The 14,414-nt window shown below is 39.6% G+C and overlaps 1 protein-coding gene across 1 annotated transcript in view; it reads left to right on the forward strand.

Moving 5' to 3' along the window:
* LOC127649016 (talin-2-like) overlaps positions 1-14,414 on the forward strand; it is a 68,803-nt gene that overhangs the window by 31,855 nt on the left and 22,534 nt on the right. Inside the window, exons 11-27 of the mRNA XM_052133903.1 lie at positions 1,513-1,668; positions 1,809-1,910; positions 2,133-2,209; positions 2,584-2,764; positions 3,005-3,118; positions 3,241-3,349; positions 3,900-4,108; positions 4,233-4,331; positions 7,044-7,211; positions 7,988-8,282; positions 8,397-8,563; positions 10,686-10,814; positions 10,943-11,056; positions 11,162-11,275; positions 12,661-12,795; positions 13,667-13,795; positions 13,936-14,038. Of these exons, the coding sequence (XP_051989863.1) occupies positions 1,513-1,668; positions 1,809-1,910; positions 2,133-2,209; positions 2,584-2,764; positions 3,005-3,118; positions 3,241-3,349; positions 3,900-4,108; positions 4,233-4,331; positions 7,044-7,211; positions 7,988-8,282; positions 8,397-8,563; positions 10,686-10,814; positions 10,943-11,056; positions 11,162-11,275; positions 12,661-12,795; positions 13,667-13,795; positions 13,936-14,038 (2,401 nt within the window). The remainder of the gene's footprint in view (positions 1-1,512; positions 1,669-1,808; positions 1,911-2,132; positions 2,210-2,583; positions 2,765-3,004; positions 3,119-3,240; positions 3,350-3,899; positions 4,109-4,232; positions 4,332-7,043; positions 7,212-7,987; positions 8,283-8,396; positions 8,564-10,685; positions 10,815-10,942; positions 11,057-11,161; positions 11,276-12,660; positions 12,796-13,666; positions 13,796-13,935; positions 14,039-14,414) is intronic.

Here is a 14,414-nt window from a genome sequence, read left to right on the forward strand (position 1 = left end):
TTGAGTTGCAAAAATCAGTAAAATATCAAGGATAGATTTCTTCCCTCCATTCCAGAATTTTCCTTTGTATAAGCGTTGCTAATCATTGTTCTGTGAGCTTTCATCATCCGAGAGGAATTTCACATCCAGAGATTCTCCATCTCTTCCATCTACCCCCTTATCTTTTCCTTGCCAGTGGTGGTCTGCATGACTCCGAGTGATTGTAATTTGGCTCTGCTTGAGTTTTAAAGTTAAGAGGGAGCAGATGTGTCAAGTTCCCAAAATACTTGCGAGATCGCATATTACTTATTTTTACTGATTCCTTCAAACTATAGGATGCCTACATAATGTATGGTGTACTAAAACGGTGTGCTAAAATGTTTTAAAATACATTATGTAAAGGTTAGACTAAAAACGGTTCAAGGAACAATAATGAAAACCAAAAATAAACAAAGTTTTTTTGGCTGAATGTAACCAGAAACTGGAACAAAACCCCTTTCAGTTGTTCCTGAGTGAATACAGAATTTTTAAATCAGATAGTGAGCTTTATAAGTATGCTTACAAATACAGGGAATTTGTCTTGGTGACAGAAGCTTCCAGTGCACAAACAATTTAGGGCCATATCATACTCTTGTTCGTGTGATATTGCTTAAATACAATAATTCAATGAACAAGTACATTTTAAAAAATGAGTAAAAACTGAGTATAGTCATAAAAACGCATTTGTGCATAGAACTACTTTATAATTCTATTATATTATTTTATTTAATTAAGTTTTCTTTTGAAGTTTTGTTTGAAACCAGCAGAACTGTTTAAAGATTTAAACAGTTTAGGATAAATTCTGCAATCACTTGGACCCCTTTTCCACCTGATATTAAGATGCGTTTTTGGTGATCGATCACATGTAGTCAGCGCTAAATACAGGTCTAAATGGGGTCTAAACACTAATCACGGGGTGATCAGATCACAAAAACCACATATGTATGTGGGCAAAAACGCATCTGAACGCTTCACATTTGAGGTATAAAAAACGGTTCTGTATGTGTCCCAGCAACAGTGAAGTGCCACACCTCACCTGTCAATCAACTGCTGCGCTAAAACGAGTTATGAGCAATCGAAAAATGTAAAAAGCATATATATACACAAACCAGTCTTTTCTGAATTTTATTTATTAAATTTCTGAATTTACTGAATTCTGGTTTATTATCATGCAGTAACACACTGACATAGTGATGTCATAATGAAACAGTCTCTCCCCTCCAAATGCAATCACAAATGGTCACAGGAGACATATTTAAATGACCAGGTGTAAACAGTGATGTGTCTCACCTGACCGCATATGATCATATCACCCGAGACGCATCTTAATGCCAGGTGGAAACAGGGTCTTACTAACCCTCATATTGTTTTAAACCCATATTACATTCTTTCCTCCATTTAACACACACATAAAAAGATGTTTGTCTGTAGTACTTACTGATTCAAAATAGTGAATTAACATTTTCGTGTTGTTTTTTTTTTTTTTTTTCTTAGGAGAAAATGAAAAGCAAGAATAAGCTTGTCCCAAGGCTGCTTGGTATAACCAAAGAATCAGTGATGCGAGTGGATGAGAAAACCAAAGACGTGGTTCAGGAGTGGCCGCTTACTACAGTGAAGAGATGGGCTGCCTCACCTAAAAGCTTTACACTGGTACTTACATAACATACATCCAAATGGCTCAAAGCTTCAGGAAAGCACTAAAGATATCATAGTTTTTTTTTCTTATTTTCCCTCCCTGATGTTCTCAAGCTTTTTAGTTTTCATTGAACTGTGCTTGCGTTCATGTGCAGGATTTTGGGGAGTATCAGGAGAGCTACTATTCAGTACAGACCACAGAGGGAGAACAGATATCTCAGCTTATAGCTGGTTACATCGACATCATCCTTAAGAAGGCCAGTATTAATCCCTTTTCATGGCTTTTCTCACATGACTTGTGATGCATTCAGTTTGTTTCATGTGCTTTCCCGGAAAGAGATTATGCACTTTCCTGGATTATGAAGGGTTTTCGTATCACTGACTAATGGTATACAGATTATCAGTATGCAGAGTGTAACCAGAGTCTTGTCTGTGTATATGTATGTAAAATGTTTCTTCGTGACTGTTTAACCCCACAGAAACAAAGCAAGGATCATTTTGGCTTGGAGGGAGATGAAGAGGCTACCATGTTAGAGGAATCAGTTTCTCCAAAAAAGTAAGACATACTGTATATTACACAAAGCTCTCAAAGGCAGCCCTTTTGAGGCAGCAATGATAAGAACCAAATCTCCTTTTATTGCTTTGTAATTTCCTGACCGTTCTCTTTGGAAATACTTCTGTAATCAGACCAGATCAAGAGGAGGAAAATAATGTGGAATCGTTTTTTCACAGTGTTAAAACAACAACCTTATCTCAGTCTCTAGTTATCTTGAGTTATCTAGATGGAGCTGAGTTTACCTATTCCACACACATTTCTGTACTCTCAACCTGTTTTTAAATGACGAGATGTCTGTGGTTGTTGAATAAACCACGAATGCTGTAGCTGAACCAATATGGCTGTATGTCCTTGCGCTCTCATTCCTTGCACAGATCCACTATATTGCAGCAGCAGTTTAATCATACTGGACGGGTAGAGCATGGCTCGGTGGCACTGCCTGGGATCTTGAGGTCAGGGTCTGTTGGCCCAGAAACACTAAACAGAGGTACCATGCCGTCTCCACAGCAACAAATCACCACTGGACAAATGCATCTTGGACATATGCCACCACTGGTGAGGATAAACACAAACAATTTCTCTTATTCATAGACCAATTTATCGGCCAAACAAATTAATTGTCCAGTATTTTACAGTATACTGAATTGGCCATAGGACCACCTTGCTGTCTAGAAATCGGCATCAGACATTGTGTAACCCATATTGGTCATTCATTAGTTTACAGCTGTCATTGTTTACATCTATAGATCAAACTGTGAATTGTGTAATTTTTGCCACCCCTAATTGTTTGAAAAGAGTGCAGCCCAACAAGCTCTAGTGGGCACAATTAACAGCAGTATGCAAGCAGTGCAGCAGGCTCAGTCAAACCTGGAGGAGGTGGAAGAGCTGCCACCACTTGGAGATGATATGGTGAGAGAATACATGTACAAATGTAAATGTGCTTGTGTAGTCTTGACCCTTCGCATTTACCTTCTTATACTCCTGTGATTCTTACCTGAACATTCTTTGCATTCTTTTATTTTTTTCTTCAGTCTTCTAAAGTGTGGATTCAAAATAAGATGGATGAGTCCAAGCATGATATTCACTCTCAGGTAGACGCCATTACAGCTGGAACTGCCTCTGTGGTTAATCTTACTGCTGGTAAGGCCTTGACCTAAAGTAGAATATGTAACCTACTGAATAAAATGAATAGTTCACCCAGAAATTTAAATTCTCATGTACTTGCTCTAATGCCAACCCAAATATGTATGACTTTCTTTCTTCTGCAGAACACAAATTAAGATTTTTAGAAGAATATTTAAGCTCTTTAGGTCCATACAAGGCAAGTGAATGGTGACCAAAACTTTGAAACTCCAAAAAGAATATAAAGGCAGCATAAAAGTAAACCTTATGACTCCTGTGGTTTAATCATGTCTTAAGCTATCTAATCTATTTTTGCTGAGAACAGACCAAAATATGAATATTAGGTGGATTATTGAGGTCTTGCACAACAATTTCATGATCATCAGAATGTAACACTCTGATAAGTAAAAAGAAAAACAGCTTAAACCCAGTCAACGACAGTGTACTGATCTTAGACCACCTTAAACCAGCAAACCATCTTAAACTGGTTTGAATTTCAGTTGGGCTGTCTTGGCATTTTGGATGTTATCCGCAATGTAATGATTGAGTCTCCTGTTCCATTTCTCAGGTGATCCAACAGACACTGATTACACTGCAGTTGGGTGTGCCATCACCACAATCTCCTCTAATCTGACGGAGATGTCAAAGGGTGTGAAAATGTTGGCTGCTTTGATGGAGGATGAAGTAGGCAGTGGACAGGACCTCATGAGGGCTGCCAGAACTCTCACTGGAACTGTGTCTGACCTGCTCAAGGCTGTAGAGCCTACATCAGGAGAGGTAAGGGAGTGTGCAAATTTCTACTTTGAATATTTTTTTTCTAATATCTTTGTGGCTCAACTCATGTGATGCTTAATAATTTTAACAGTGCTGTGTTTAATGGTGTGTATGTGTTCTCATGCAGCCACGACAGACAGTTTTGACTGCAGCTGGAAGTATCGGTCAAGCCAGTGGAGATCTGCTCCGACAGATTGGAGAGAATGAAACCGATGAGCGCTTCCAGGTACATTGTTGTCTCTTGTGTTGCAGTTGAAGTCAGCAGTTTACATACACTTAGGTTGAAGTCATTAAACTATTTTTTTAACCACTACACATATTTCATATTAGCAAACTATAGTTTTGGCAAGTCGTTTAGGACATCTACTTTGTGTATGACACAAGTAATTGTTCCAACAGTTGTTTACAGACAGATTGTTTAACTTTTAATTGACTATATCACTATTCCAGTGGGTCAGAACTTTATATACACTAAGTGTAACAGGGGAGATTAAAATGGAAAGGAGGAGGTGGGAACCAGCTTGACAAACACATAGACATTTATTAGCACTTTTAGCAGAGTCCAAAGAAACAAAAACATGCACTGCTTTTCAGCCAGCTACGTCAAATCATAAAGACCACACTAAGTTAACTGTGTCTTTAAGCAGCTTGGAAAATTCCAGAAAATTATGTCAAGCCTTTAGACAGTTAGCCCAATAGCTTCTGATAGGAGGCATACCTGTTGATGTATTTTAAAGCCTACCTTCAAAACTCAGTGCCTCTTTGTTTGACATCATGGGAAAAACGCAATCTGTCTGCTAGAGATGAACGTAGTTTGGTGCTAAAAGTGCAAATCAATCCCAGAACAACAGCAAAGGACCTTGTGAAGATGCTGGAGGAAACATGTAGACAAGTACCTATATCCACAGTAAAAGAGGATTACACAACATCACTTGGACCCATCATTCAAGCACATGGTTTCTCATACCATTGCTACACCGATGACACACAACTCTACTTGTCTTTCCAGCCCAACGACACCACCGTGACTGCTCGAATCTCTGCCTGCCTGGCAGACATCTCGGCCTTGATGAAGGAACACCACCTGCAACTCAATCCAGCCAAAATCGAACTCCTGGTCTTTCCAGCCAACCCTGCTGTTGAACACAACTTCACCGTGTAGCTGGATTTGACTACAGTTACGCCTTCTAAAACAGTCAGAAAACTAGGTGTAACCATTGATAACAAACTAAATTTCATGGACCGCATCTCAAAGACCGCAAGATCATGTAGAATACACTCTACAATATCAGGAAGATAAGACCTTCCAATCTGAACATGACACACCACTGCTTGTTCAGTCACTTGTCATAACTAGACTGGACTACAGTAACGCTCTCATTGCAAGCCTCCCTGCATGTGCCATTAGACCTCTGCAAATGATCCAGAATGCAGCAGCACGTCTGGTCTTTAATGAACCAAAGAGAGCACAGGTTACACCACTCCTCTCTCCACTGGCTGCCGGTTGATCCACATATCAAATTCAAGGCTCGGATGCTGGCATACAGAACATTCACTGGGTCTGCTTCAACATACCTAAAATTATTTCTGCAAAGCTACACTCCCACCAGAAGCCTGCGGTCGGCTAAGGAACATCGTCTTGTTTTAACAACACAAAGAGGCACCAAAACACTTTCTCGGACTTTCAGCTTCATCATACCACGTTGGTGGAATGACCTTCCCAACTCCATCCGTGAAGCTGACACACTCTCTATCTTCAAAAAACTACTTAAAACTCATCTTTTCTAAGAGCACTTAACTAGTCACTAACAAAAAAATAAAAATAAATGCACTTGTATAAGTTTTGAATACTATTCTGATGCTAGTGAAACTTTGTAATATGGCACTTTTGTTCCACTGTCTCCTTAAGATGATTTGCTTGTGTTTTCCTCTTTTGTAAGACGCTTTGGATAAAAGCGTCTGCCAAATCAATAAATGTAAAATGAGTCCTATATCGACATAATCTGAAAGGCTGCTCAGCAAGGAAGAAGACTGCTCCAAAACCACCATAAAAAAGCAAGACAGTTTGCAAGTGCACATGGGGACAAAGATTTTACTTTTTGAGAAATGTCCTCTGGTCTGATGAAACAAAAATCTTACTTTTTGGCCATAATGACCATCGTTATGTTTGGAGGAAAAAGGGTGAGGATTGCAAGTCGAAGAACACCATCGCATTCATGAAGCATGGGGGTGGCAGCATCATGTTGTGGGGGTGCTTTGCTGCAGGAGGGACAGGTGCACTTCACAAAATAGATGGCATCATGAGGAAGGAAAATTATGTGGCTATATTGAAGCAACATCTCAAGACATCAGCCATGAAGTTAAAGCTCGGTCCAATGACCCCAAGTGTACCTCCAAAGTTGTGGCAAAATGGCTTAAGAACAACAAAGTCAAGGTATTGGAGTGGCCATCACAAAGCCCAGACCTCAATCCGATAGCATTTTTGTGGGCAGATCTGAAAATGCTTGTGCGAGCAAGGAGGCCTACAAACCTGACTGTCTGGAGGAATGGGTAAAAATTCCAGCAACTTATTGTGAGAAGCTTGTAGAAGGCTAACCAAAATATTTGACCCAAGTTAAGCAAATTAAAGGCAATGATACCACATACTAACAAAGTGTATATACATTTCTGACCCACTGGAAATGTGATGAAAGAAATAAAAGCTGAAATAAATCTATTTATAATATAAACTATTATTCTGAAATTTACATTCTTAATATAAAGTTGTGATCCTAACTGACCTAAGACAGGGATTGCTTTCTACGATTAAATGTCAGGACTTGTGAAAAACTGAGTTTAAATGTATTTGGCTTCTAAACTTCTGACTTCAACTCTACATGGTGTTTATTTGTGTATTATAATTTGTATCACTCTGAGATTGTGTGTGTTTGTATTTCAGGATGTGCTGATGAATCTGGCAAAAGCTGTGGCTAATGCAGCAGCCATGATGGTTCTGAAGGCTAAGAATGTAGCACAGGTGTCTGAAGATGCTGTCCTGCAGAACAGTGTTATTGCTGCTGCAACCCAGTGTGCCCTTTCCACATCACAACTAGTGGCCTGTGCCAAGGTAGAGTGCAACCCACCCACACTCACACACACGCATGCTTCTTATCCAATTTGATTTTAAATCCCAGAAGCCTATCACCCTGCAGCTCTTGCATGATTAGCCAATGAAGCGAAGGAGGGTTGAGCCAGGACAGCACCTGGATGAGAGGCCTCCTGCTGAAAGAGGTGTAATCAGGCCAACGGAGGGTGCTCACCATGTGGCCTTTTTTGGTCCTAGTGCCCCAGTGTAGTGACAGGGCCAATACTGTAAAAAAGGCACTGCCTTTTGGATGAGATGTTAAACCGTGGAATCTCTGGAGTCATTACATTTTCCAGAGCTTGAACCTCGAACAGAGACTTGGTATAACCCTGGTCAAATTTGGCCATTGGCCTCTAGACATCAATTATCTCCTATATATGAATGAGTTGGCCACATCAGTTGACTCTTCTCTCCACCAATTGTGTGTGTGTTTGTGGGCATTCTAGTGCTCTGTCACATTATCCAGGTAGATGCGGCACACTGGTGGTGGATGAAAGTCCCCATAAACTGTATATGTAAAGTGCTTTAAGTCAAAGATTCCAGAAAAAACACTATATAAATGTAAGGAATTATTTAAAAAACATAAAATCCTCACCTGGAAATGTTTAAATAAATTCCTAAATTTATTGGAACCACTGCAAGATTTTGTGATTACTGTGTGGCTTTATTTAAATTCCTAAACATTTTCAGTTTTCCCCTAAAAAGGACTGTTTTGATGTGTTAACATAGTCCTTCTTTTGCTTGTGAATTTTGTTCAGGTTGTGAGCCCTACCATCAGTTCCCCTGTGTGTCAGGATCAGCTGATTGAGGCAGGGAAGCTGGTTGATCGTTCAGTGGAGGTTTGTGTTAATGCTTGCCTGTCAGCCACCACTGATGGAGAACTGCTCAAGGCAGTCAGCGCAGCGGCTGGTATCGTCACACAGGCTCTCAGTGACCTCCTCACACACGTGAGGAACTACGCCACACGCGGGGAGCCTATTGGACGCTACGACCAGGCTACTGACACCATTATGATGGTTACAGAGAGTATTTTCAGCTCCATGGCTGATGCTGGTCAGATGAATGCATATTTTCCTATATTAAGAGCTATATACTCATGTGAGCTGTGAGCTGTGCATTGGTGGCATTTTTGTGATGCACATAAAACTTTTACTTGATGTTCTCTAGGTGAGATGGTCCGACAGGCTCGTGTTCTTGCCCAGGCGACCTCTGACCTGGTCAATGCAATGAGAATAGATGCTGAGGTGGAGGTGGATGTCAATAATTCAAAAAAGCTTCTTGCTGCTGCCAAACTGCTTGCAGATGCCACTGCTCGAATGGTAGAGGCTGCAAAGGTGTGTGGGAGTTCCCCATGTTTTTTATTATTTTGTGTGTATGTGTTTTTATTTTGTGTTGTGTTAGTGGTTTTTTTAAGGTTGTTTTTGTGTGTGTGTGCGCGCGCGCACATTAACATGCATTTTCAGTAATCGGAGCACATTTAGATAGACGGCACTTGACCACGTTAAATGCCAGGTGTATATGAACCCAAGATGCATTGTGATCAGATCACTGAAACCACTTTGAGTTTGTCCGGGACAGATTTTTGCAAATGTGAATGGTGTAAATACACTTTTCATTATCCGCATACAGCTACATAAATATTAAAGGGTTAGTTCACCCAACTATGTAAATTCTCCCTTCATTTACTCACCCTCATGCCATCCCAGATGTGTACGTCTTTCTTCTGCAGAACACAAATTACGATTTTTTAGAAGAATATATCAGCTTTGTAGGTCTTTACAATGCAAGTGAATGGTGGCCAGAACTTTGAAGCTCCAAAAGGCAGATCAAGTCAGCATAAACATTGCAGGCCATCCTGCATGTGCTATTAGACCTCTCCAAATGATCCAGAATACAGCATGTCTGGTCTTTAATGAACCTAAGAGAGCACATGTTACACCACTCTTTGTCTCTCTCCACTGGCTGCCGGGTCATGCACATACTAAATTCAAGGCCCTGATGCTGGCATACAAAACAGTCACTGGGTCTGTTCCAGCATACCTAAAAACATTTATGCAGAGCTACGCTCCCACCAGAAGCCTGCGGTCGGCTAAGGAAGTAGTCTTGTCGTACCAAAACAAAGAGGCACCAAAACACTTTCCCGGACTTTCAGTTTCATCATACCACGTTGGTGGAATGACCATCCCAACTCAATCCGTGAAGCTGACTCACTCTCTATCTTCAAAAAACATCTAAAAGCACATCTTTTCCAAAAGCACTTAACCGGTCACTAAAAAAAAAATAAATAAAAATAATTATTTACAATTCTTGTTGCACTTAAATCTGTTTTGTATACTATTCTGATGATAGTGAAACTTTGTAGTATGGCACTTTTCATACCACTGTCTCCTTAAGATGATTCTCTTATGTTTTCCTCTTTTGTAAGTCGCTTTGGATAAAAGCGTCTGCCAAATGAATAAATCAAACTCCAGTGGTTAAAATCTTAAGCAATCTTCTTCTGAAGCAATCCAATCAGTTTTTGGTGAGAACCTGAAGTTGCATCACAATCCGATTAAAGCAGGTTCTCTGTATTTTGTTTTTAATCTGCTTTTGCAATATGAAAAAGGCAACCAACACAGCTGGTCCTGTCACCCGATTTAATAAACAATTATTATTCCACTGGACCACACTTGGAATCTCATTTATATCCAATGGTGCTTTACAACGTTTCCCTTTTACTCCCTATTAGCATCCTTGTGAATCTTTCTAGAGACATGTAATGGGCCAGATACCATATAGTCTATCTGTCAAAAAGACGTAAAGCATTTATCTGACATTGTGGTAAAAATTCAGTAAATTATGAATAATTTTCATTTATTATGACCTGGAATGTAATGTATAAGTGGATTTTTGTACTTTGCATGTGAAAGTGCAATCAGATCTATAGATCACTCTAGAGACACATAGAATACAAGGTGTAAATGTAATCTAGCTAAAGAATATCCAGAAATTATCTGGATACAAAAAGCATGTGTTTGCAAACCTTTTAATCATATGGATTTATGAGCATAATAATTCAATAACTAAACATTCACAGATATTACATACATTTTTCTAAGCTCTTATGTCACATTAAGGAGAATTATTCATCCTAGAATATTGATCCTAGCAATCAATACCAATCTCAGAAGTGTTTGAAAATGTAGTATCGATCTCAGGCATATTCTTTGTGCTAATGTAGTATCTAGATGATAGATATTTTTTGTCTGTCTAAGTCACATCTATGTGTTCATTGATTAGTTGTCATGTTAGTAAATCTGTGACCTAATAGACATGCAATACTCATTTCCATTTAGGCAGATTAAAGTAAATGAGTCACAGTCACACACAAAGAAACTACCTTCTAAGTGAGTTATTGGAGCAAGAAACGAGTGGAGCTGACTCTAGTGTTTTTAACATGTGTTTGTGTTTATGCAGGGAGCTGCAGCATACCCTGAGAATGAGGACCAGCAGCAGAAGCTGCGAGAGGCTGCAGAGGGACTGCGTGTAGCCACCAATGCAGCTGCTCAGAACGCCATCAAGAAAAAACTCATCACGAAGCTGGAGGTCAATGACTGGCTCATGACTGATTATTTGAAGTCACTGTAAATTGTTTAAGAGCTTACACTTGTCAGCTTCTTGAATGAAGCTGTGATAGATTTGAACATTTGGTCATCTGATGTTCATCTCTTCAGAATGCTGCTAAACAAGCTGCTGCTGCTGCCACTCAAACTATTGCAGCATCCCAGAATGCAGCACCCTCGAACAAGAACACTGCTGCTCACCAACAACTTGTTCAGAGCTGCAAGGTCTGTTTATAGGAGTATGTTCATTAGATTTTGCATTTGTGTGGAATTTGTTTGCAATAATATACTGTGTGTTCGTGCGTGTGTGTGTGTGTGTGTGTATGTTAGGCCGTCGCTGACCATATACCTCAGCTGGTGCAGGGAGTGAGGGGAAGTCAAGGGCAGCCGGAAGATTGTAGTGCCCAGCTTGCACTCATCATTGCCAGTGAGCACTTCCTTCAGGTAACACAGTGGTATTGAATCTTTCCTGTCACTGATACTAGTTACCCAGTTATCTGCTATCAATCTCATCAGATAACGTCACTCTCCTGGGACTCTCCTGGGAATCCCTTGAGGTTTGTGATAGAACTGCAGTAGTGAAATTATTATGGAAATGCCAAATTAAATAATAGAAAATCTTATACATCAATTCATACAAAGTAATTAATTTCTATTTAAAATAAACACTTTTTTATTAAGGGGAAAGTTCACAAAAAAATTTGACTTTCTTTCTTCTGCAGAACACAAATGAAGATTTTTAGAGCTTTCAAAGCAAGTGAATGGTGGCCAGAACTTTGAAGTTCCAAAAAGGCAGCATTAAAGTAATCCATAAGTCTCCAGTGGTTAAATCCATGTCATCAAATGCAATATGATGAATGTGGGTGAGAAACAGATCAATATGCAAGTCCTTTTTTTACTATAAATCTCCACTTTCACTTTCATGTTTTTCTTCTCTTGTTTCTTCACATCCATCTACAGGGCAGAGAAGAGAAATCATAGTAAAAAGGTCCATAAATATTGATCTGTTACTCACCCACACCTATATCATATCATGGATTTAACCACTGTTATTTAATATATTTTTATATATTTGTTATTTAACCACTATTATGCCCTTTTTTGATCTTCAAAGTTCTTGCCACCATTCACTTGCCTTGTGAGGACCAACAGAGCTGAGATATTTTTCTAGAAATCTTAATTTGTGTTCTGTAGAAGAAAGAAATTCATACACATCTGGGATGGCATGAGGGTGAATAAACAATGAGAGAATTTTAATTTTTGGGAGAAGTATCCCTTTAATAACAAAATATATAAATTAATTAATGAAAAAATAACACTTGCATAATCTTATCAAAATGATTAATTTATTGTAGATGTGAAGATGTTAAATTCATTTAAATTGTCTGTATTTATGAACGAATTATATTTGTTCATAGGTTAGTTTTAATTATCAGTGAATAATTGTTTGGTAAATGGTAAAATGGTAAAATAGTCTGCACTTATATAGCGCCTTTTTAACCTTAACGGTATTCAAAATGCTTTACACTGTGACTCATTCACCCTAAGCTGCCATGCAAGGCGCTATCCTGCCATTGGGAGCAACTTGGGGTTCAGTGTTTTGCCCAAGGACACTTCAGCATGTGGAGTCATGTGGGCCAGGAATTGAACCACCAACCCTGTGATTAGTGTACAACCTGCTCTACCACCTGAGCCACAGCCGCCACATAATTAAGATAATAGTGGTTCAGCTAATAAAAAAGTTTTTTGGGAACCCCTGCTTTAAAGGAACTATTTTAGTAGTAAAATGTCCTAGTGACCATTATCTCATTCATATTATGTTTTTTTAGCCCGGTAGTAAGATGGTGGCATCAGCAAAGTCCTCTATGCCCACAGTGACAGACCAGGCGGCAGCCATGCAGCTGGGACAGTGTGCTAAGAACCTGGCTACCAGCCTGGCCGAGCTCCGCACTGCTGCAGAGAAGGTACTAGATCTTCTCCACACATTTGCAGCGACCACAAGATCCACATACACCGATTAGCCACAACATTAATACCACATGCCTAATATTTTGTAGGTCCCACTCATGCTGCCAAAACAGCACCAACCAGCTATTCTGAGATGCTATTCTTCTCACCACAATTGTACAGAGAGGTTATCCGAGTTACCGTAGACTTTGTCAGTTCAAAACAGTCTGGCCATTCTCTGACCTCTCACATCAACAAAGTGTTTCCATCCACAGAACTGCTGCTCACTGGATGTTTTTTGGTTTTGGCACCATTATGATACATTTTAGAGACTGTTGTTTGTGTGAAAATCCCAGGATATCAGCAGTTACAGAAATACTGAAACCAGCCCATCTGGCACCAACAATCATGCCATGATCAAAATCACTGAAATCCCATTTTTCCCCATTCTAATGGTTGTTGTGAACATTAACTGAAGCTCCTGACCCATATCTGCATGATTTTATGCACTGCACTGTTGCTACACGATTGGCTGATTAGATAATCGCATGGATGATTGTTGGTGTCAGATGGGCTGGTTTGAGTATTTCTGTAACTGATGATCTCCTGGGATTTTCACGCAGAACAGTCTCTAGAATTGACTCCAAATGGTGACAAAAACAAAAAGACTGGTTCAAACTGACAAAGTCTACATTAACTCCGATAACCACTCTACAACTGTGGTGAGAAGAATATAATCTCAGTATGCTATTCTGAGATGCGGGTTGGCGCTGTTTTGGGGTACGAGGGGGACATACACAATATTAGGCAGATGGTTTTAATGTTGTGGCTGATTTGGTGTACGAAACCAAGATAACTTTTCAAATCCATTTGTTATGTAATATCTAGGCTCATGAAGCGTGCGGCCCCATGGAGATAGACTCGGCCCTCATAGCAGTACAGACACTTAAGAATGAACTTCAGGATTCAAAAATGGCTGCTAGTGAGGGACAGCTAAAACCCCTACCAGGAGAATCAGTGAGTAGACCCACATTCAGTAATCATATTCTAGCTATGCAAATAAGCAGTAATTGATGATTTGTGAGTTCTCAGTATTACAGACCTCTTTAAGATTGTATAGATGCATCCATTTTGTGACTTGATTGTTGATGTTGTAGTTGGAAAAGTGCACTCAGGACCTGGGAGGTACATCTAAGGCTGTTGGTTCCTCCATGGCCCAGCTGCTCACATGTGCTGCACAGGGGAATGAGCATTACACAGGTAACATGCCCTCTCGCATATGTGCACACCAGTGGTGGCCCGTGCATTTAAAGTCTAGGCCTTCAGTTTGATTCATGCCATTAAGAAAACACATTTTCATGATTAATAAGACCCTATGCCTATGGACATCTTACATTATGTTGCTACCAATTAATAATACCAATTGATATAAAAACACGTCCATGCACCACGCAAAACCAAGGAGGTCTAATACCAGGAAAATGCTATTTAATAATATTTGCTATTAAAATGTTGCTTGCAATAGATTTTGTTTCCTCGGACAGTCAAACGAGTGTTCAGTGAGCCTGCTCATTTGGCTGCTACATGAGTGCAACAAATTACCCAATCATTCAATGAATTGCATGAAATACTCCAC

The sequence above is a fragment of the Xyrauchen texanus genome, chromosome 1 (genome assembly GCF_025860055.1).
Source record: "Xyrauchen texanus isolate HMW12.3.18 chromosome 1, RBS_HiC_50CHRs, whole genome shotgun sequence".
NCBI lineage: Eukaryota > Metazoa > Chordata > Actinopteri > Cypriniformes > Catostomidae > Xyrauchen > Xyrauchen texanus.